Here is a 19952-nt window from a genome sequence, read left to right as displayed (position 1 = left end):
GGGGTAGACTACGTGGGAGTCCAGCGACATAGCCATTACGCTAACTGCTGGTTCCCGCCTCCATGTTTTCTAAAAGGCCTAGAGAACATATATCAGGGGGCCTCTCCTCTTTGCCTTTTTGTTCGTTATTTTGGTTAATTACTGAAAGATGGCGGTTCAGGCCAAAACGAAGGCCGGGGTCAGGATTTAAACTGAAAGAGAGCTAAGAACATCTCTGGGGAACGGCAGTTGGCACAGTGACTATGTCACTGGACTCCCATATAGTCGACGGCACTTCATATCCCGGACCCGGTGGCTTAAACTCATGCCGGGCACATGTGCCTGTGTGCCCAAGATCCCGAGAGGAGAATGGAGGAGAAGGGATTGCAGCATGGCCATCCACCTGGGAGGTGATTTCTCGCTTTCTATCTCTGTCTCTTTCTGTCTTTCTGGTGAGTTGTGTGCCCTATAGCAAAAACCTCTCCAAAAAAAAATTTTTTTTGCCTCTCCGAAAAAAAATTTTTTTTGATGATTTTTATTATACCATGAAATGTAAAAACTCAGGGTACTCCAAGAAAGATGTAATGCTAGATCAGACTGTGAAGCTCTAGTAACATGTCCCAAATTTCTATCTCCATGAAACTGCATGACCTTAAAACATTTGTGTCATCCAACTTGCCCAAAATAACATAGTAAAGGGACGAATCTTCCCATGTCAGAAGCCCTGTTTGTTCTCCTATGCAGGGACTCTAATCTTAGGCACAGTGACTGTCAGGGAGTCTCTGGCTGTACTTCATGGCTGGTTGCTTTGTCCTCCAACATTGCTATACTGCATGTGCTCAAATGCAGGTGCATTTTTTGCAGGGGTTGGGTGGGGGGGGAGTGTTCAAATATTTCATTACATTTTTTTTTCTTTTTAAACTTTGCTATAGGGTGCATGTGCTCACCAGAGAGAGACAGAGAGAAAGTGAGAAGTCACCTCCCAGGGGGATGGCCATGCCACAATCTCTTCTCCCCTATTCTCCTCTCAGGATTTTGGGCACACAAACATAGGTGGTTCATGAGTATTTCAAGCCACTGGGTCTGAGACTCGAACCACATAGTTGATCGGGTGGGATCTAGCTACCTAACCTCCATGCCATCTGACTGACCGTACAGTATATATTTTTAACTTTTATTTATTTAATTTCAAGACAGGATCTTTCCGTGTTGACTCTCTTGCCTCAGTCTTTCTGTTGGGAGCTATACGCATGCATCACACACACTGTGCTTTTCACACTAGTATGTTGCCAGGCCACCCTCCAGTTCAAGACCCTCCCACCTCAGCTTCCCTACTCACTGGGATTGCAAGTGCACACCTTGTCTCCATTGGGCCTTTATGTTGGCCTCTTAGGTGGTCCCAGTTTGCCAAGCAGTGTTTCAGTATCCCACACCATCACGGCTAGTCCTATCTTCAACTTAAAAAAAAAATTACCGGGAACCAGCAGTTAGCATAATGGCTCTGTCGCTGGACTCCCACGTAGTCGACCGCGGTTTGCATCCCGGACCCGGTGGCTTAAAACTCACGCCGGGCGCGTGTGCGTGCGTGCCCAAGATCCCAAGAGGAGAATGGAGGAGAAGGGATTGCGGCGTGACCATCCTCCCTGGGGGGTGATTTCTCGCTTTCTGTCTCTATGTCTCTCTCTATCTGTCTGGCGAGCGCACGTGCCCTGTAGTGAAAACCTCTCCAAAAAAAAAAGTTACCAAAAATTCTCTGCATCTTCTCACCAGGGAGAGACAGAGAAAGAGAGAGAGAGAGAGAGAGAGGGAAAGTGAGCAAGTACCTCCCCTAAAGGGGCATGGTCACGCTGCAATCCCTTCTCATTTTCCTCCTCCTTTCAGGATTTTGGGCATGCAGGCAGATGCACCCAGCATGGTTTTCAAGCTGTCTGGTCTGAGAGTCCAACTGTGCAGGAGGACATGTGAGAATCCAGCCGTGTTAACTACCAGGCCACGGATTGGCCCTTTAGCTTTTATTTATTTATTTAGAAAGATTTTTTGCTATAGGGCACATGCACTTGCTGGAGAGACAGAAAGAGACAGAGAGAGATAGACAGCGAGAAAGTACTCCCCAGTGGGGATGGCCACATTGCAATCTCGTCTCCTCCATTCTCCTCTCCGGATCTTAGGCATGCATGCACACATGCCCAGCGTAAGTTTTAAGTCACCAGGTCAGGAACTCGAACCATGGTTGACTACGTGGGACTACAACGACGCCATCTGCTGTTCCCTAGCTTTTATATTTAAAACTATCTTTAGACAAATACAGGAAAGGAAAAGGAAAGAGGCAAGGGAAGAATTACACAGACAAAATTTAGCAGAAGCCAATTTTTGTTTTCAGAATTTGAAGGGAAAGCCAGGATGACTAGAAGGTGAAAGCTGTAGATGTTGATCTGGCATTAGAATCCAGATTTTTCTGGCACCAATTCCAAGACTCTTTCCGTTTCTAGTTGCTACTCATTCATTCATGCAAGCATGCATGCATACATTCAGCAAATTTGTAGTAAGCACCTGCTACCTGCCAGGCACAATTCCAGATTACATCCTTCCAAATTGCTCTAAGAATGCTGCAGTGGTAAACTCTTGCCATCACAGAATTTATATTCTGCTGGGGGAGCCAAGCAAAATAACAGTGACTACAATGATAATGTCAAGTGCCATGAAAAATTATGTCAGGTATCATGATTACCAAAAAAAAGAAAATTAAGAGTATGGCAAGGCAGGGGAACAGCATTTTAGATAGGCTGGCTGGCGCTCGGAACTTCCAGATGCTGTTCACAGACTGCTAGGAAGGGAGAAATCCTAGATGCCCAAGGGACCACCCAAACTCCCTTCTTCGGCGCTTACGCAAAACCAAGGTGGTTACTATGGGGCACACGCATGCGCGCGAGGAAAAAGCTCAACGGGGAAAGGACGCGCATGCTCGTTGCCTCCCAGGATTTTCCCAAGGACTCGGTGGTCCCGGATGACAGCGGGCAGGTTAAAACGAGAAGGTGTCTCCCAATAGGAACTTCCGTTTGAAGTTATGGTCCCGCCTTCGGGGCCCATTGATTACTTCCGCTTCCGGCGCCGACGCGGTCTATCAAACATGGCGGCGGCAGCTGTGCTCCAGGTGTCTCGGCTGCTAAGCCGGTCCTGCCCACAGCTGGGGCGGCCTATGTCGAGTGGCGCTCATGGCGAGGAGGGCTCAGGTACTGGGGCTGGGTTCGGCAGGGCGGTTCTCAGCCACACTTGGGCGAGGTGGGGCAGAACCGTGACCTTGGCTTGAGGCCTGGGGGGAAGGGGAGTGAGATCCGGGCAGGCTCTGCAGCAGGGCTGAGCTGGGCTGCCTCTCCGCAGCTCGCATGTGGAAGGCCCTCACTTACTTCGTCGCGCTCCCGGGGGTGGGAGTGAGCATGCTGAACGTCTTCCTGAAGTCGCACCACGAGGAGCACGAGAGACCCGAGTTCATCGCCTACCCCCATCTCCGCATCAGGTCCAAGGTACGCCCTTGCAGCCCCTTCAAGCGTCAGTCCTCTTTCCCGAGTATGCCCCAGTGCAAGTTCTGGATTCTCTAAGAGCGGGGCAGCCAGGCGCGGAGTTTCTCGTTTAATCCTCAGAAACAGAACGTGTATTTTATTTTTAAATCAGGAAAACTGAGACTTGGGAGGGGTCACAGCTCAGTATTTTTCTCCAAGGTCATACAAGTGCCCTTCAGTTTTTATTTTCTCTGATTCACCACCACTCTTGCCTTTTGATAAATTCTGAAACATTGTCCATTGTGTAAAACTTGGAGGCTTGAGAAGCCCTCTTAAAGTGGCAGTCTGAAGGTGGTTTACGGATCTAAGACCCTGGCATCTGGCAGGTACTAGCTGCATAATGAAGACTGACAGCTTACTCTGTCCCCCACAAATACCTTATCTTTTCAATTAGTTGATCCTTTAGCTATTTTTTAAAATAGTTATTTTTATTTAATTATGTTATTGTCATTTTAAAATTAAACCAGAGAGAGAGAGAGAAAGGGAAAATGAGAAAACAAGCCGCCAGGTCTGGGATTCAAACTGCAATCAGCCATGTGGGAGTCAGGTGCCTTAACCACTACACTACCTGCTGTCTCCCCGCCACCCATCTTCTGGCTATTGATGTAGATATAGTTACAATCACATGGTTTCCATTGCTTGCTGTATTTTAAACAAGGGCCTCTTCTGAGTTCTTTAATAACTGTTATATCACCCAGCCAGCCTATGTAGAACTAGTATGTCTGAGCCCTACTCTCATCTTGATACAGTAGAATGGAGCCATACAATAAGGTTTCTAAACCTTGGCGCTATTAACGACTTGGGCTGGATAATTCTCACACATGAGATGTTTAGCATCCTTGGCTTCTACCCACTAGATGGCACTAGTATACATGTGTGCACACGCATGCGCGCACACAGTCTCCAGCTACTAAACATTGTGTTCCTTTAAAAAAAAAAAAGATTTATTTAATTTTATTCATCTTTTTCTTTCTATTCATCATTTTTTTCATTTGACCAGAGAAAGAGCGAATGAGAAAGGGAGCCGCCAGATCCGGGACTCAAACCACAGTCAACCATGTGGGAGTCCAGCTCCTCAACCACCATGCCACCTTCTGGCCTAACCATTGTGTCTTGAAAGGCAACATCCCCTGGGTTGTAAACTGTTGCCATCAAGCAGTGCTTTTCAAAGGTTTTGGGCAACATAATTGAGGGTGGATTGCAGTTTTCTAATCCAGAGATTATTTCAAATCTGGGTTGGAGTCCAGAAATCTGCATTTAAATGGGCCTCTCCCACACACACACACACACACCCCTATAGTCCTGATACAGGTGATTTGAAGTGACTTCCATAAACACTGGATTACTGGGTGTCAGGGAGAAGCTTGAGTAACTTTAGCTTGCTTTTCCTACTATTTAGAAATACTTTTAAAAGGGACCTCCCCCAGAGTTATAGCAGCACCCTTAAGTTATGGGAAGGTTGAACAACACCAGTAGTCAAAACACTAATTTCCATTTGTTTTTACGTATTATGTATCACTCAGTTTTAAACAGTTCATGGCAGTGCTCTTTGTGAATTATTTTCTGGAATTATTAATTGGCATCTTCGCTCTACAGCCCTTCCCCTGGGGAGATGGTAACCATACTCTATTCCATAACCCTCATGTGAATCCGCTTCCGACTGGCTATGAAGATGAATAAAGAGAACATGGACCACTACCCAGGCACTGGGGACCACAACACTGGTTTGGACCATTACTCTGCACGTGGACCAGAAAAGAGTACGGGACCTTAAGCTCACCTTCTTCACTTGTAGCAAATGATGACAAGTATGCTGATCTCCCATCCTTTGCTTGCAGCAAGAGATGGCTTAAATAAATAACATAAACTTAGCTTGGTCATGAGCTGAGACTTGAATTCTTTGGTTGTGTTTTCTCTCAGAAATTAGCATTCATGTTATTTCTGTTTCTGCAGTGAAGATCTATAGCTGCTGTTCATGGTATTTTAAGTCCAATTCAGCTCACTGCTTAAAAATGCTTATAACAGGACCTGGGGTTATCTGTGCCTGGGGTAGGTGAGGCTGAGGGACCTAAAACACAGAGCAATGGAGCCAATTAAGTATCCAGACTGGGTCCTTGCCGGAGTTTGGAAGGCAAAGACATTGAATGGCCAACAGAAGAGGTACCTGTGATTCTTAAGAGGCCTCCGGGTCTCAGCTTCCTCTTGTCCCATTTGCTGAAGAATATTCCCTGCAGTGGATCATTTTCTCCAAAGGGTTCATTCTTTATGATAACGCTCATCTCAGCACCCTGAAGGCTAGCAGAGCCAGAAACCTTTGGAGAAATAAAGGCAACATGATACATTTCTGCTTAGAGGATTGGTTTTGTTTTTGGAATTAAAATTTTCCTCGGTCAAGAATCAGAAGGGATACCCAGTAGTAGTAGTAGTATAGTTGCAAATCACCCTCAAGGGGCAGCTAATTCCTCACATGAATTCAAGGACTGTGAAGTAGCTTAGGTAGGTTAAGTCACTTTAATTTTTTGATAATTTTTTGCTATATGGCACATGTGCTCACCAGAAAGACAGACAGGAAGCAAGAAGTCACCTTGCATATGACCATACTGCAATCCATTCTCAGGATTCGGGGCATGCACATCTGCCTGGTGTGACTTTCAAGCCACTGGGAGTGAGACTTGAATGAGTTGACCCTGTGGGAGTCCATCACCTTAACCATTATGCCACCTGCTGGCCCCCATGTATATTTAGTTAAAGCATCTCTCATTCTTTTTAAATACTTTATAATCTATTTATTTGTTGTGATTTCCAAGCCACCAAGACTAGGACTTGAACTGCATTTGGCCATATTGGAATCTAGCACCTCTACCACCACACCACTTGCTGGTCCCAAAGTTAATATATAGAGAGGACAGAAGTCAAAATAGAGCAAGGAACATCAGAATTATTCTCTCTGGAGCAATTTCAGATGCTATTACTTTTGACAGAATGTGGCCATCAAGCAGGTAGCTACTATTATCTGGTCTTTCAGATTGACCAGTAATGTGAATAGGGTTAGGCACCTGACACTTGAACTTGAGTTATACTTAAATCTCTTCTGGCAACTAATTAATTAGACTGTACTTCTTACTCCCTCAATTTTCTTACTCCCTCAATTGAAGCAGAAGAGGCTTGTTCAAGATATTTTCCAAAAGTCAGGTTCAGAAGTGAATTTCTGATCTAGCATATTAACAATGGAAATAACTAAGCTCTGTAGAAGCAGTAATTAACATGGTTTATTCTAGCATGATTTTAAGCAACCAAGCCCAGAAAAACAGGAAAGTGCTCTCTGGGGTGCTTAGATGTAGCAGTTCTTTTATTCAGTTCTGAGGGCAGCAGACAGACAGAATCATCATAAAGAGTCATCATAAGGAGTCTCTTCATTGGCCTGGCCCCAAAATATGGGTCTTCTGGAAGCAGGAACTGGTAGGTTATAGGTGAGTTTATTTAGAAATTTCTTTTTAAGAATTAATTTATTTAACTTTATTTTAATTTGACCAAAGAGGGACAGTGAGAGAAAGTGAGAAAGCAAGCTGCCCGGTCTGGGACTCAAACCTCGATTGGTCATATGGGAGTCGAGCACCCTTAACCACCATGCCACCTGCTGGCCCCAAAATTTTAAGAGATCATTTTCTTTATTATTATTGTTATTATTTTGAACAATAAACACATTTTTTAAAAATATACTTTTTAAAATTTAATTTATCCATTCACTTATTTTTTAATTTGACCAGAGAGAGACAAAGAGAAAGGAAAAGTGACAAAGCCAGCCACCAGGTCTGGGACTCAAACTGTGGTCAGCCATGTGGGAGTATCCAGCACCTTGACCACCACACCATCTGCTGGCCCCCTAAACAGCTTTATTACAGAGCAAAGACAGGAAGGTTTATTTGCCTTTCTGGGCTTCGATTTTCCTCAGGTAGAACAGCTCCTTGCCCTCCAGCACATAGCCAGCTGCACAGCCACACTGGCCTGGTCTGGATGCAGTTCACGCAAGCAGCTTGCCCTGCTGGAACTGCTCCTTCAGGAGACGGCTGATTTTGGCATTCTTTTTCCTTTCATTGTATTTCTACTGAATTTCTTTGACTGTTTTTTGTTTAAAATCTCTTCCTCCTCAGGAGTCAGCTTGGCCGCCGCCTTGCAGCCCAGGGGCAGTGCATAGTGGGACTCGTACCACTGTTGTACGGTGTGCTGTTAATGAACACGATGCAGTTCTTCATTGCTTTGGTGCAGACTAGCTCATTATTGGCTGCGTTTGTAGACAACATCGATGGTCCTTGTTTTGCATGTACAACACTCTGAGCCCCAAGAAAAGTTGCCCATGTCCAGCCTCAGGGCACAGTATTGTTACCTCCCAGCACACAGACTATGTATATGCAGCGGGGGTGGGGGGTGATCCTAGTGTCCCAGCTCATACTTCCACTTCTTGTGGTAGGGCTTTCTCTTGCCCTCAGTCATGTGGCACTTGTGCCAGTTGTCCTGAGAAATACACATCACTCTGCACCAGCTGAAAAGAGCTTTATTATTACGTTAACCAAAAAGAGAGAAAGTTGAGAAAGTAAGCTACCAGGTCTGGGACTCTTAATTGCAGTCTGACATGTGGGAATCCAGTACCTTAACCACCACCAGCTGTCAGACCCTGGTTTAGAAATGCTTAGGTTAGGGATCAATGGATGGCATAATGGTTACATCACTGGACTCCCACATAGTTGACCATGGTTCAAGTCCTAGACCCAGTGGCTTAAAACTCACACTGGGTGTATGGCATGCATGTGCAAAATCCCGAGAGGAGAAGGGATTGTGGGGTGGCCATCTCCCCAGGGGGTGACTTCTCACTTTCTCTGGCAAGCATATATGCCCTCTAACAAAAATTACTCTTAAAAGTATATATATCCTGATGGACACTTTACATAAAATGTGAAATTAATCTGAAAATTTTTTTCCTTTTAGGATTTTTGCCATAAGATGCATGCACTTGGCAGAGAGAGACAGTGGCAGAGAGAAGGAAAGTGAGAAATCACCTCCTAGGGGGAGATGGCCATGCCGCAGTCCCTTGTCCATTCTCCTCTAGGGATTTTAGCCATGTACACATGCACCGACATGATTTTTGAGCTGCCAGGTCTAGGACTTCAACTGTGGGGCCAGTAGGTGGAGATAGTTAAGGCACTAGACTCCTATATGGCCATCTGCAGTTCGAGTCCTGAATCGGTAGCTTGTTTTTTCACCCTCCCCACCCCCTGTGGTGAGCACACGTGCCCTATAGCAAACTTAAAAAATAATAAAGAATAAAAACTATCTTTTAAAAAAAGAATGTCTGAATTTAACCTGAATGTAGATAATAAGGCCTCGCTAGCTGGTGATCCCTGCTAAGGTCAGGATGCAAGGAGCTGCCCACGATCGCTAAGGCAGGCAGTCTTTTACAGAAAGAGTCATGTTTGTAGGCATGACTCTCCCAGGCCTCCTGGAAAGCACCTTAGTCTAGGAAGAATAGTCAGATACATGTCCTCTGTGTAACTTTTTCACATCAGCAGACTCCTCGACAGGAATTACAGTTAACATAGTTTACTTGCAGCCAGTTTTTTCTCAGTGCATCACGGGACGGCTTTATGGTAAGGGTCAAGAGGCTATGAGGTGTTCTGTAGTGTATAGCATTAAACTGGTAACGCAAAGGTGAGGCTTATGGAAACTGATGTGAAAGCCATAAACAATGAGAAAAGACGGAATCTGCTCTTTCACAGCCCACACTTCTGAGCCTCTGGAGAGCTGTTTTGGTTGTTGTCAGGTGGAGTTTGGTGTAAATTTACCTAACTTCAGCTTGCTGCCTGGCCTCCAGCTAATGTTCGTTTTGTAGTACTTGGATCACGGATCTTCACTAGTCAGAAAATGTAAGTGTAGAATGTTTGAAATGACATTAAGGGATTGACATTTAAAGTCACATTAAATATGAAGTAGTAATTGGTAAAGTAGAGAATAGATAATAGAATTTAAGCCTTCTGGAAATCAAGTTTCATACCATCTTTGGGCATATAGTAAATTAAAATACTTCTCTTAAGATATGCTATTATGAGGATTGCATAACATTCTATTTAAGTGTTCACCTAATGCTGACTTTTTTTAGTACTATAGTATAAATTATTTTTAAATTAGAATAAATTTATTTTTAATTTGCCAGAGGGCATGTGTGATCACTGGAGACAGAAAGGGAACGTGAAAAAGCGTCCCCTTATGGAGCATAATCATTCTGCAATCCCTTCTCCATTCCTTCCTCCTGTTGGGATTTTGGGAACACATGCACACATACCCCACATGTATCTCAAGTCACCAGGTTTAGGACTTGAACCATGTGGTTGGCCATGTGGGATCTACCCACCTTAGCTATTGATACTAGGCCATGAGCTAGCCTTTAAGGAGGTACTTGTGTAGCCTACTGTAGACATTAAATTAAAACTCTTCCTAGTGTGCATATGAGATACGTAGGGCCCTAGGTTAACAGTTATTCCATAAAGTGCACTGAGTTCCAGGGGCAAATGACAGAAATTAAATGTTAACAGTTTATTCCATCTTCATGATTACAGACATTTGAGCAAGGTGGGCAAGCAAGGCAAATAAAGCAAACACCTTTTCCTCCCGTTTAATCAGGTGCAGCATTTTGGCACTTTCATGATATGCAGGTTGACTTAATTCATTGACTTGGGTTAAAAGCTGGCAATAGCATATCTTTGCAATTTAGGTTCTTCCTTCACAGCTACTCCCTATATCCTAATTCCTAAACTCCTGTGAGCTCTGAAATGGTGTTTACTGTGCCATTCCTGAAGCTTTCATGTCTTCAATCTGACAACTTCATTAAGGCAGGGAACTGTTAAAAGTTGTCTTCCTCTTTGTTAACCCAGGCCACCAGCAACCTTAACTGTTAGGTACTATATAAAAATAAAACTGTGCTCCCAAGCATTGATTGAAACCGTTGTGCCTGGATGGATCCCTTTTCAGAGCTTTTGCTCCCTGAGCGGGAATAAAAAGACGTCCTAACCAACTGCTTTCGTGAATGGCGATCCCAGTATGGTGTATATATTGTCCTTTGCAGCACAAATCAAGAGGTCAGGCAACTCTGATCATCCTGACTAGTTTATCATTATTGACATACTAGGCATATTTAAAGCAGATCCCAGACCAAGTATTGCAACCATAATCCCAAGAAATTGTTCAGTATTAGCTCATACTGATGGAGTTCCTGCAAGATGCCAGAGCAAGTAAGAAATCATCTCAGAGTGATGGTTCATCGTCTTTTACCAGTGAGAAGAAAGCATCAGGGAGGAAATGAAACTCCCTCCTAATTCATTAAATCCGAGGGCTCTCTTCACAGCCCAGATGACAAGATCCAGAGACCTCAATTTCCTGATTTGAGGAATCCATTTTCAAGGTGATTGTCAAAGTCAAGAAGAGTTTTCGGGCTTTTCTTTGCCATGGCCCATGAACTCCAGTCCTTCAATAGGAATCTCTTTCTCCTTTATTGCTTTCTGATAGGGAGAAAAAACACATTACAGAGGTCTATATGAAGCTTGACCAAACTGCAAATAAAACACAATGGTGTCAAAGCAAAATTAGAGTAGACTAGAGAGACTAACGATCATGATTCAAACTGAAATACCATTGTGAAGAAATCAAGAGTAAAACCAGAGACTGAAAGAAATATGAGGGAAATGTCAGTCTTCAGAAGTGATATTTGAAACACAGTGTCACCATTTTATTTTAGTGACAAACATGAGTTTAAAGACTTAACTGGCTACATGACACTGAGCAAGTCTCCCTCTCCTCATCAGCAGTGGGAAAAAGATGGCAACTACCTCCTGGACTTATAATGGAGACTTCTGGGTTAACTTATTTCAAATGTTTTGCCCAGCGCTGTTACAGTTCCACGTCAATAGGCCGGAATGAAAACTAGCTGCAGTTGGGGATTGGTGGAGAGCGAGCGAGGCCGATGCAGGGGTTATAACAACAAAAACAATGGGGCTCTCGGCAGTATGTAACAGGTCGAAGAAGGGCCAACACGCTGCCCAGCCCCTTGCTGTAATGGTGGCAAAGTGCACCAACTGGAAAACAACCAAGGATTCTAGTGAGCTTGGGCCAATCTCTTCCTGTTTCTGGGTATTAGTACGACCACTCTGCAAGTTTAGGGTGGGCACCAAAAGAGCCGATGGATGTTTCTGCGCTCCGTGAAAAGGAAAGTATTACAAAGGTATTTCGCTTGGTTCGGAGAGACACCCAAGCGGCCTCGGTGGTGGAGTTGGGGAGATGGCTCCTGCCACTGGCCTCACAGCAGCTTTTCTCCATCTGTCCGTCCAAACTCCGGCAGGATGAGAGGCGTGTGGCAGGGGACACCGCAGAGAATGCGGAACCCAGGGGTGGAGGTAAGAGGGCTCCGGTGGCGCGGCTCACCTGGACACACTGCTGGTAGCGCTTGAAGAGGTCGGTGCACGGGTCCCCGGAGCCGTCCCCTTTGAGGAACTTTTCGGCAAACCAGCGATTGAAGCACTGATCGTACTCGCGCTTCATGTCTGTGCAAGCCTCCCCGACGCTGTTCATGGCGACGGCTACGACGGGGACGACGGCAGGGGGCGCACTCCGATGTCGTCATTCTCAAGTGCGTCGCTCGGCGTGACGCTCTGCGCACTACGGGAGCCGAGAAAGGGAAAGATGTGGGGGCGTACCGTATGGCTTTGCCTTAGGGCTCCAGGCGGCAGGTACCGGGGCTTCAGCTCCAAGGCACATCCTCCGGTAAAGGCCATGGACAAGCCGGTGGCGGGACAGGTTGGGTGGCAGAGGAGGCCCCGCGCGTGACCCCCTACTCCCTGCCTCATTCCCCAGGGAAGTGGCCGGATCACAGCGGAGATGCTTCAGCACCTGGAGCGTCATGCGCTTGTGGATTTCGGCAACCGCGAGGCGGTGACACGGCTGGAAAAAGCCATTGCCTTTGCTGACCGGCTCCGCGCAGTGGACACCGATAGAGTGGAGCCCTTGGAGTCGGTGCTGGAGGACAGGTAAACTCCCGGCCCGGGCCCCGAAGCCTTGCGTGTGGCGCCTTGGCAGCCCGTTAAAGTGGAGATAGCCCATTTCACTGAGGGTGAAAGAACGGGAGCGAGACCCAGGAACTTGCCCGTGGTCACCCTGCGGGTAGGTGACTTCACTGTTCCACTTGTTTATCTGGATCCCGTCACTCCCGTTTCAAACCCTCGGGTTCTCCCCAGTGTCAATAGGAAGACTGAACTGCTCATTGCTGCCTTCCAAGCCCGGCTTCAGAGTCCCTGTCAACCCACCGGGACTTAAGCTCTGCCCTTCCTGCGCCCTCCAGCCACCCTGGCATCCCTAACTTTGTGCGACTAGCCAAGTTCGTCCCCTCGGGATCTCTGCACTTGACTTTCGCTTTGCTTGGACAGCCAGGCTCCGATCATTTGTGTGGCTGTGGCCGTATTGGCACTTGGGTCTTAGTTCATTTGTCTAGATCTCTCCTGACCACTCCGAATTCATTCTCCCTTTGCTGTCACTAGCTCTTTATCCTATTGGGTTTTTCTTTTCTTTTTTTAAAGTTTTTGCCATAGGGCACTGGATGGAGAGAGTGAGATAGAAGTTACTCCCCCTGGTGGGATAGCCACGCCCCAACCCCTTCTTCATTCTGAGAGTTTGGGTGGTCGCGCATGCGCGCCACACAGACATGCGCGCGCACACGCATGCGAGACCCACACCCACACTCACACACATACAGAGGGAGTGATTTTCAAGCTATGGGGTCCGTGGTCACCCAAGGGGGAGCCCAGCACCTTAACCCCCATGCCATCTGCTGGCCCCCCGTCTGTTAGATTTTTTGGCATTTTTAGAGATTTTTGCTATAGGCGCAGGCGCTCGCTAGAGTCAGAGACAGAAATCGAGAAATCAACCCCCAGGGGGTATGGCCACACCGCAATCCCTTCTCCTTCGTACTCCTCCTCTGGGGACCAGCACATGGTGTAATGGTTACATCGCTGGACTCCCACGTAGACAAACGCGGTTCGAGTCCCAGACCCGGTGACTTAAACCTCACACCGGGCTAGCGTACAAATTATAGCAAAAACCTCTGGGAAGCAAACCAGAAACCATTACACCATCTGTTGGTCCCATATTGCTGAATTTTTTGGTAAAGAATTGTTTTATTTTATTTGATTAATTTTATTATTATTATTATTTTGACGACAAAGAGAAAAGGAAAGTGAGAAAGGAAGCCACCAAGTCCAAGACAAACTGTAGTCGCCCATGTGGGAGTCCAGCACTTTAACCACTGTATCGCCTGCCAGCCCCTCTTGTTGAATTTTTTTTTAAATGATGGTTTTTAACCCCTCTTGTTGAATTTTTTTTTTTAATGATGATTTTTATTGGGGCTGGCAGTTGGCATGGTGGCTAAAAGCACTGAACTCCCACATGGCTGACTGCAGTTCAAGTCCCAAAACAGGCGGCTTGCTTTCTCCCTTTCCCTTTCTCTCTCTTATCTCTTTCTGGTCAAATATAAAATTAACAAATTGAATTAAATAATTTTTAAATGATAGTTTTTATTACTTTTGTTGACTTTATCATCTTTTCATTTTTAAGATTTTTTTTTTTTGAGAAGAGATTTTTGCTATGTGCTTTCCAGACAGAGACAGAGACAGAAAGCAAGAAATCATCCCCCAGGGAGGATGGCCACGCCACGCCACAATCCCTTATCCTCCATTCTTCCCTCGGGATCTTGGGCATGCACACATACATGCCCAGTATGAATTTTAAGCCACTGGATCTGGGACTCAAACCATGGTTGACTATGTGGGAGTCCGGCGCTGTGACCATTATGCCGTATGCTGATTCTGGTCCCAGAACTTTTTAAAAATTTAACTTGATTTATTTACTTATTTTTTAAAATAATTATTTTAACTTCATTTATTTATTTATTTAAATTTGACCAGAGAAGGACAGAGTAGGGGGGTAGTGAGAATTATTCTAACTTATATATATATATATATATATATATATATATATATATATATATATATGTTTTTTATAAATATGTTATATATGTTTGCCATTATGGCACACATGTCATCATACAATGGAATGTTTGGCATTTTGTTAAAAATAATTAACAAATAGCCTTTTGATCTACTCTTTCTCTAACTGCTGAGGCCTGTTCCCACCTACCAGGAGTGTACTTTCACTTTTACTGAATAAACTACCTTTTCCTTACACTGAAAAAATAAAAAGCTGTATTATGTACATATCAGCATGTAAGTAACATCATAAATGCGGATATGGAACATTTCTAATATATTTAATAGAAAAGGCAAAGTTAAAGCAGTGTTTAGTATTATTAAGTTTATTTCTTTCAGGATAGGGAGACAGTCACCCCAAGAGTCTTCACATGACCAATCGCCAGTCTGGAGCCTGCCTGATCATGCCAAGGCACTTGCCTAGCATGCTCAAGGTGGTCCCTGGACATAAGCCCAGGACCTTTCCCATGTGGGTTTAGCCGTACCTGGCCCCAGTGCTCAGTTATTATTGCTAATTCATGTGTAGTCCATTTTATATATTCTGGTGTAAGCTGTAAGTTTTGTTTTGTTCCCCGAAAGGTTATTGCAAGAAACTTAACAAAATGGCTTTGGTTTTGGTTTTTTGGTCAGAGGACCTGTGTACTGGCAAGAGAAAGAAAAATAGAGGGAATGTGAGAAAGCACCCCTCCATGGGAAGTAGTCACGCCACAATCCCTTCTCCATTTCTCCCCCCTGCTGCTGGGATTTGGGGCACACATATAAACAAGCGTGTTTTTCAGGTCATTGGGTCGAGACGTGAACTCTCGCAGTCAGCCACGTTGGACCCAGCCACCTTAACCACCAAGACACAGGCTGGCCCACAGTTTTTTTTTTTGTTTTGTTTTTTTAATAATTGTCTTATTTATTATTTTTAAAATTTTGACCAGAGAAAGAGGAAAATGAGAAAACAAGCTGCCAGGTCCAGGACTCAAACTACAATCAGCAATATGCGAGTCCAGTGCCCCAGTGACCATGCTCTCACTACTTTTTTTTTTTTGGACAAGCAACTTAAGGTCTAGAGAAAGATCATAGCTGCTCAAGGTTAAAACAGTGCCAAATCTTGGATCGATTCCTGAGCTCCACTCTTTACACTCTGAGCTGGGTGCCACTAAAGAACTCCTCCTTTCCTTAAAGAGTCTCATTGTGACAACTGAGCCCTCATGTACAGCCTTTGCCCAGATGTTCGTCTCATCTGCTCCCCTTTGTCACATGACTCAAACCCCATTAGGGTTAGCCCTCAGTTTCCTACCGTTTCCCACTCAAAGCAGAAAATACTTGGCTGCTCCCCATCAGTGATTTACTAGGTGGCTTTTTACTCCAAGTATCTAGAGGCGGGCTTAGACCTCCAGTCATGAAAGTTCATGCCCTGAAACAATACTGAAGCCTTGTTTGTAGTAAGCTCAGGTTTCTGTTTGGCCTCTTCCAGCTTCCCATCTACATATCATGAAGCCCAGAGAATGGTTGTTTCTTGAGTCTTGCTGATGGTACATCTTGCTCAAGAGCAGGAATTTTTTTAAAACAATCTTTTTTTCTTCTTTTGAGAGGTTTAAGCTACAGGGCGCGTGCACTTGGGATCTTGGGCACACATGCATACATGCCCAGTGTGAGTTTAAGCCACCAGGTCCGAGACTCGAACCGCGGTCGACTACATGGGAGTCCAGCGACAGAGTCATTATGCCAACTGCTGGTCCCTAAACAGTAGTTTATTTTAAAGAGAATTATTTAATTTGGGGGCTGGTAGGTGACGTGGTGGTTAAAGGCGCTGGATTCCCACATGGCTTACTGCAGTTCTACTCTTGGACCTATTGACTTGCTTTCTTACTTTCCCTTTCTCTTTCTCTCTCTCTCTGGTCAAATTAAAAATAGTAATAATAACAACAAATGGAATTAAACAAATAATTAAAGAAATATATTTTTTAAAGGATTATTTATCTATTTCTTTCTTTCTTTTTTTTTTTTTTTTTTTAAATTTGACCAGAGAGAGAAGGGGAAAGTGAGAAAGCAAACCACCAGGTCCAGGACTCAAACTGTAGTCAGCCACGTGGGACTCCGGCGTCTTTAACCATTGCACTACCTGCTGGCCCCAAGAAATGTTTTTTAAATGATTTAATTTTATATATTATTGTTAATTCAACCAGAGATAGAGGAAGATAGAGAAGGAAAGTGAGAAAGCAGGCCTCCAGGTCCAGGACTCAAACTATGGTCAGCCATGTGGGAATCCAGCACCTTCACCACCACACCACCTGGTGGGCCCCCCAAAGCAGGCACTTTGCCAGAGGGCACATCTCACCAGTAAAGGGGAGAGGCAAAAAGTACCCCCTAATAGGACACAGTCACACTGCAACTCCTCCTCCATTTCTCCATCCTTTTGGGATTTGGAGCACACATGCTCATTCACCTGGCATTTCTCAAGCTGCTGGGGCCAGGACTCACACCATGTGCTTGGCCATATGGGATCCTACTCACTTAACCACCAGGTCAGTGGGCCAGCCCAAGGACAGGCACCTCTTAATCCACTAGCATGGCTTTTATTTATTTATTTACTTTGAGATTATTGCTATAGGACGTGTACCAGAGAAAGTGAAAAATCATCCCCCAGGGGAAGGCTTTGTCACAATCGCTTCTCCTCCATTCTCCTCTTGGGATTTTGGGCACTCATACATGTGCCCCACGTGAGTTTAAGCTGTTGCATACGAGACTCAAACTGTGTTTGACTACATGGGAGTCCGGCAACATAGTTATTACATCTACTGGTCCTAGGCTGTTTTGTTTTTAATAAAAAAGAATGAAGAGAGAAAGGGATTGCAACATGACCATCCCTTGTGGACCATACTTAAAAAAAAAAAAAAATACCCACTGGCATGGCAGTTAGGACTGGACCCCACATGGCTGACTGCACCAGACCTGATGGTTTGAAAAACACACCAGAGGGAACCAGCAGTTAGCATAATGACTTTGTCGCTGGACTCCCACGTAGTTGACCGCGGCTCATGTCCCGGACCCGGTGGCTTAAAACTCACACCGGGTGCGTGTGCATGCGTGCCCAAGATACCGAGAGGAGAATGGAGGAGAAGGGATTGTGGCATGACCATTCCCCCCTGGGGGGTGATTTCTCGCTTTCTGTCTCTATGTCTCTGTCTGTCTGGTGCCCTATAGCGAAAAATATCTCCAAAAAATAAAAACAAACCAGAGGGGCCAGCAGGTGGTGTGGTTGAGTTGCTGGATTCCCACATGGCCAACTGTGGTTCCAGTCGCAGATCCAGAGGCTTGCCTTCTCTCTTTGCCTTTCTCGCTCTGGTAAGTGCACGTGCCCTATAGCAAATTAAAAGAAAAGTAATATGGGACCAGCAGTTGGTGTAATGGCTACATCGCTGGACTCCCATGTAGTTGACCGTGGTTTAAGTCCTGGACCCAGTGGCTTAAGTTCACACTAGGCACATGTGCATGCGTGCCCAAGATCCCAAGAGGAGAATGGATAAATGACTGTGGTGTGGCCATCCCCTCTAGGGGGTGATTTCTCACTCTGTCTCTGTCTTTCTGGCAAGCACATGTGCCCTATAGCAAAAACCTCTCCCCCCAAAAAAAATTATTTTAACTTTACTTATTCATTTATTTTTAAATTTGACCAGAGAGAGGAAAAGTGAGAAAGCAAGCCACCAGTCCAGGACTCACACTGTGGTGTAGCCATGTGGGCATGTCCAACGCCTTAGCCACCATGCCACCTGCTGATCCCTATAGCAAATTTAAAAATAATTACTTAAAAAAAAAGAATTATTCTATTTACATTTATTTATTTATTTTATTTAAATTTGACCAGAGAAAGAGAAAGCAAGCCGCCAGGTCTGGGAATTGAACTATGATCGGCCATGTGGGAGTCCAGTGCTCTTAACCACACTGCCTGCTGGCTCCTAAAAATAATAATTAATTCTTTGGGGGGGGTGGAGAGGAAGATAAACATGCCAGATGTGTGTACTTGTATTCTCAAAATTCCAGAAAGCGGGAGAAAGGGATTGTAACGTGACCATCCCTTATGGATGGTACTTTTTCCTCTATCCAGCAAACACAGAGGCCCTCTGGCAAATTACCAGAAACAAAGTACACATCTTAGGGGGACCAGAATGGTCCTAGTTTGGTTACATAGGTGCCATTATCTTTAAGCAAGTCCATCTTGAGCAAGTTTCCTCCTTCTGCTTTGGTTTCCGGCTTCCTCTTCTGTCTCAAGCAGGCCATGCTGAGCCTGTTGAACGCCTTGCCCGTCCTTCAGTGTGCTGAGTCTTGCCTGGGAGCGTGTTGCTGCACTGCCACGGAGTTCACTTCCCATCCCACCCCAGCCCCCTCTCACTCACCCCTGAACAAGAGCATCACTTGTTCTAGTACGTGCCTGTTGTCCAGGCTGGGGAAGGAGCCTATTCCCTTGGCGAGTTTTGCTTGTTAGATTTAACACACTGGATTTTAAATGGCGTTTTATCCATCTTTACCAAAAAATAACTTGCCTGTAGTAATCATCTAAAAATATTTGTTACCTATCTCGATCCTCAGAAATAATTCCCACTTACCTCAGAGTGGCTGGGAAACCGAGGACAGTTATTTGGGCTACTGCTGCCCACACGCCTGTGCCTCCAAGCAGTGACCAAACTCAAGAATGTGCTGCTCCCTGGTTCTCCATCCTGGACCCGCTCCACCACCCCCTAGAAGCCCCGTTCTCTGAGAAGGTAATTGTGAGCTTCTGCTTTTGTAGATGTCTGTACCTGAGATCGGACCGTGTGATCGAAGGCAACTGTGCTGAAGAACTACTACAAAACTCCCGCCGCGTCGTGGAGGAGTATTTTGTGGCCCCCCCAGGTACGTGTTGCCCAGATGGTGTTAACAGTCCAGACAGTCTCACAGCAACCAAAGGAGTGAAGTAGGAACTGAGGACCAAGCATGTTAACCGAGAGCACTTGGAAAAGGAAAGCGGCTGTATGGACGGTAGCATGAAGGTGGCAGTAGAGTCCATGGGTCATACACACGTGTAGGAGCCAGTCAGGAGTGGGAATGAGCAAACCAGGGCTCGGGAAGGACGGTCTACAGTGGGTGGCAAATCTGGAGCTCAAGCTCTGCCTGAGGGGCAGCTGGGACGCAGGACTTCCCGTTTGGTGCCAAGTAATAACGTGAACAAACCTATTTTCTCAGAGAACCTTGGTATCTTGCATATATATCATCCACATTTTAACTATTGGCAACCAAATCAAAATTACTACCATGCAGGCCAAATAGAATGTATCTGCAAGCCAGCTGCAGCCTATGAGCCACAGGCTGG

General features: G+C 45.3%; 3 protein-coding genes, 1 long non-coding RNA gene and 1 pseudogene across 4 annotated transcripts in view; 2 read left to right on the top strand and 3 right to left on the bottom strand.

The window, feature by feature from the left end:
* The first annotated feature begins 3063 nt into the window (after positions 1 to 3063).
* Positions 3064 to 5407, top strand: COX6A1 (cytochrome c oxidase subunit 6A1). The gene is made up of 3 exons (XM_006151531.3): positions 3064 to 3209; positions 3358 to 3500; positions 5133 to 5407. Exons 1-3 carry the CDS (start codon positions 3107 to 3109, stop codon positions 5214 to 5216), a joined length of 330 nt encoding a protein of 109 aa, XP_006151593.2. The 5' UTR covers positions 3064 to 3106; the 3' UTR covers positions 5217 to 5407.
* Positions 5269 to 6090, bottom strand: LOC106735178 (uncharacterized). The gene is made up of 2 exons (XR_001370588.2): positions 5701 to 6090; positions 5269 to 5604 (listed from the first exon to the last, which is right to left on the bottom strand). It is a non-coding gene; the product is annotated as an uncharacterized LOC106735178 (long non-coding RNA).
* A 1251-nt stretch (positions 6091 to 7341) lies between these two features.
* On the bottom strand, positions 7342 to 8335 carry LOC102498623 (40S ribosomal protein S8 pseudogene; annotated as a pseudogene).
* Positions 8336 to 10106: 1771 nt separating this feature from the next.
* Positions 10107 to 12199, bottom strand: TRIAP1 (TP53 regulated inhibitor of apoptosis 1). Its single transcript, XM_006151530.3, has 2 exons — positions 12003 to 12199; positions 10107 to 11083 (listed from the first exon to the last, which is right to left on the bottom strand). The coding sequence occupies exons 1-2, from the start codon at positions 12147 to 12149 to the stop codon at positions 11000 to 11002; spliced, it is 231 nt and encodes a 76-aa protein (XP_006151592.1). The 5' UTR covers positions 12150 to 12199; the 3' UTR covers positions 10107 to 10999.
* A 17-nt stretch (positions 12200 to 12216) lies between these two features.
* The window catches only part of GATC (glutamyl-tRNA amidotransferase subunit C), a 9281-nt gene continuing 1545 nt past the window's right edge, over positions 12217 to 19952 (top strand). Inside the window, exons 1-3 of the mRNA XM_006151529.3 lie at positions 12217 to 12341; positions 12432 to 12604; positions 19392 to 19495. Of these exons, the coding sequence (XP_006151591.2) occupies positions 12261 to 12341; positions 12432 to 12604; positions 19392 to 19495 (358 nt within the window). The 5' untranslated portion in view covers positions 12217 to 12260. The remainder of the gene's footprint in view (positions 12342 to 12431; positions 12605 to 19391; positions 19496 to 19952) is intronic.

Source organism: Tupaia chinensis, unplaced genomic scaffold (assembly GCF_000334495.1).
Source record: "Tupaia chinensis unplaced genomic scaffold, TupChi_1.0 Scaffold000320_1, whole genome shotgun sequence".
Taxonomy (NCBI): Eukaryota; Metazoa; Chordata; class Mammalia; order Scandentia; family Tupaiidae; genus Tupaia; species Tupaia belangeri.
Note: the sequence above shows the minus strand (reverse complement) of the source record. Positions and strands in the feature narration are given on the sequence as shown.

Coding starts and splice junctions, on each gene's coding strand:
- COX6A1 (XM_006151531.3), top strand. CDS start 3,107: ATGGCGGCGGCAGCTGTGCTCCAGGTGTCTCGGCTGCTAAGCCGGTCC. Junction 3,210..3,357: donor TCATGGCGAGGAGGGCTCAG/GTACTGGGGCTG, acceptor GCCTCTCCGCAG/CTCGCATGTGGAAGGCCCTC. Junction 3,501..5,132: donor ATCTCCGCATCAGGTCCAAG/GTACGCCCTTGC, acceptor TTCGCTCTACAG/CCCTTCCCCTGGGGAGATGG.
- TRIAP1 (XM_006151530.3), bottom strand. CDS start 12,149: ATGAACAGCGTCGGGGAGGCTTGCACAGACATGAAGCGCGAGTACGAT. Junction 11,084..12,002: donor GCTACCAGCAGTGTGTCCAG/GTGAGCCGCGCC, acceptor TCTCCCTATCAG/AAAGCAATAAAGGAGAAAGA.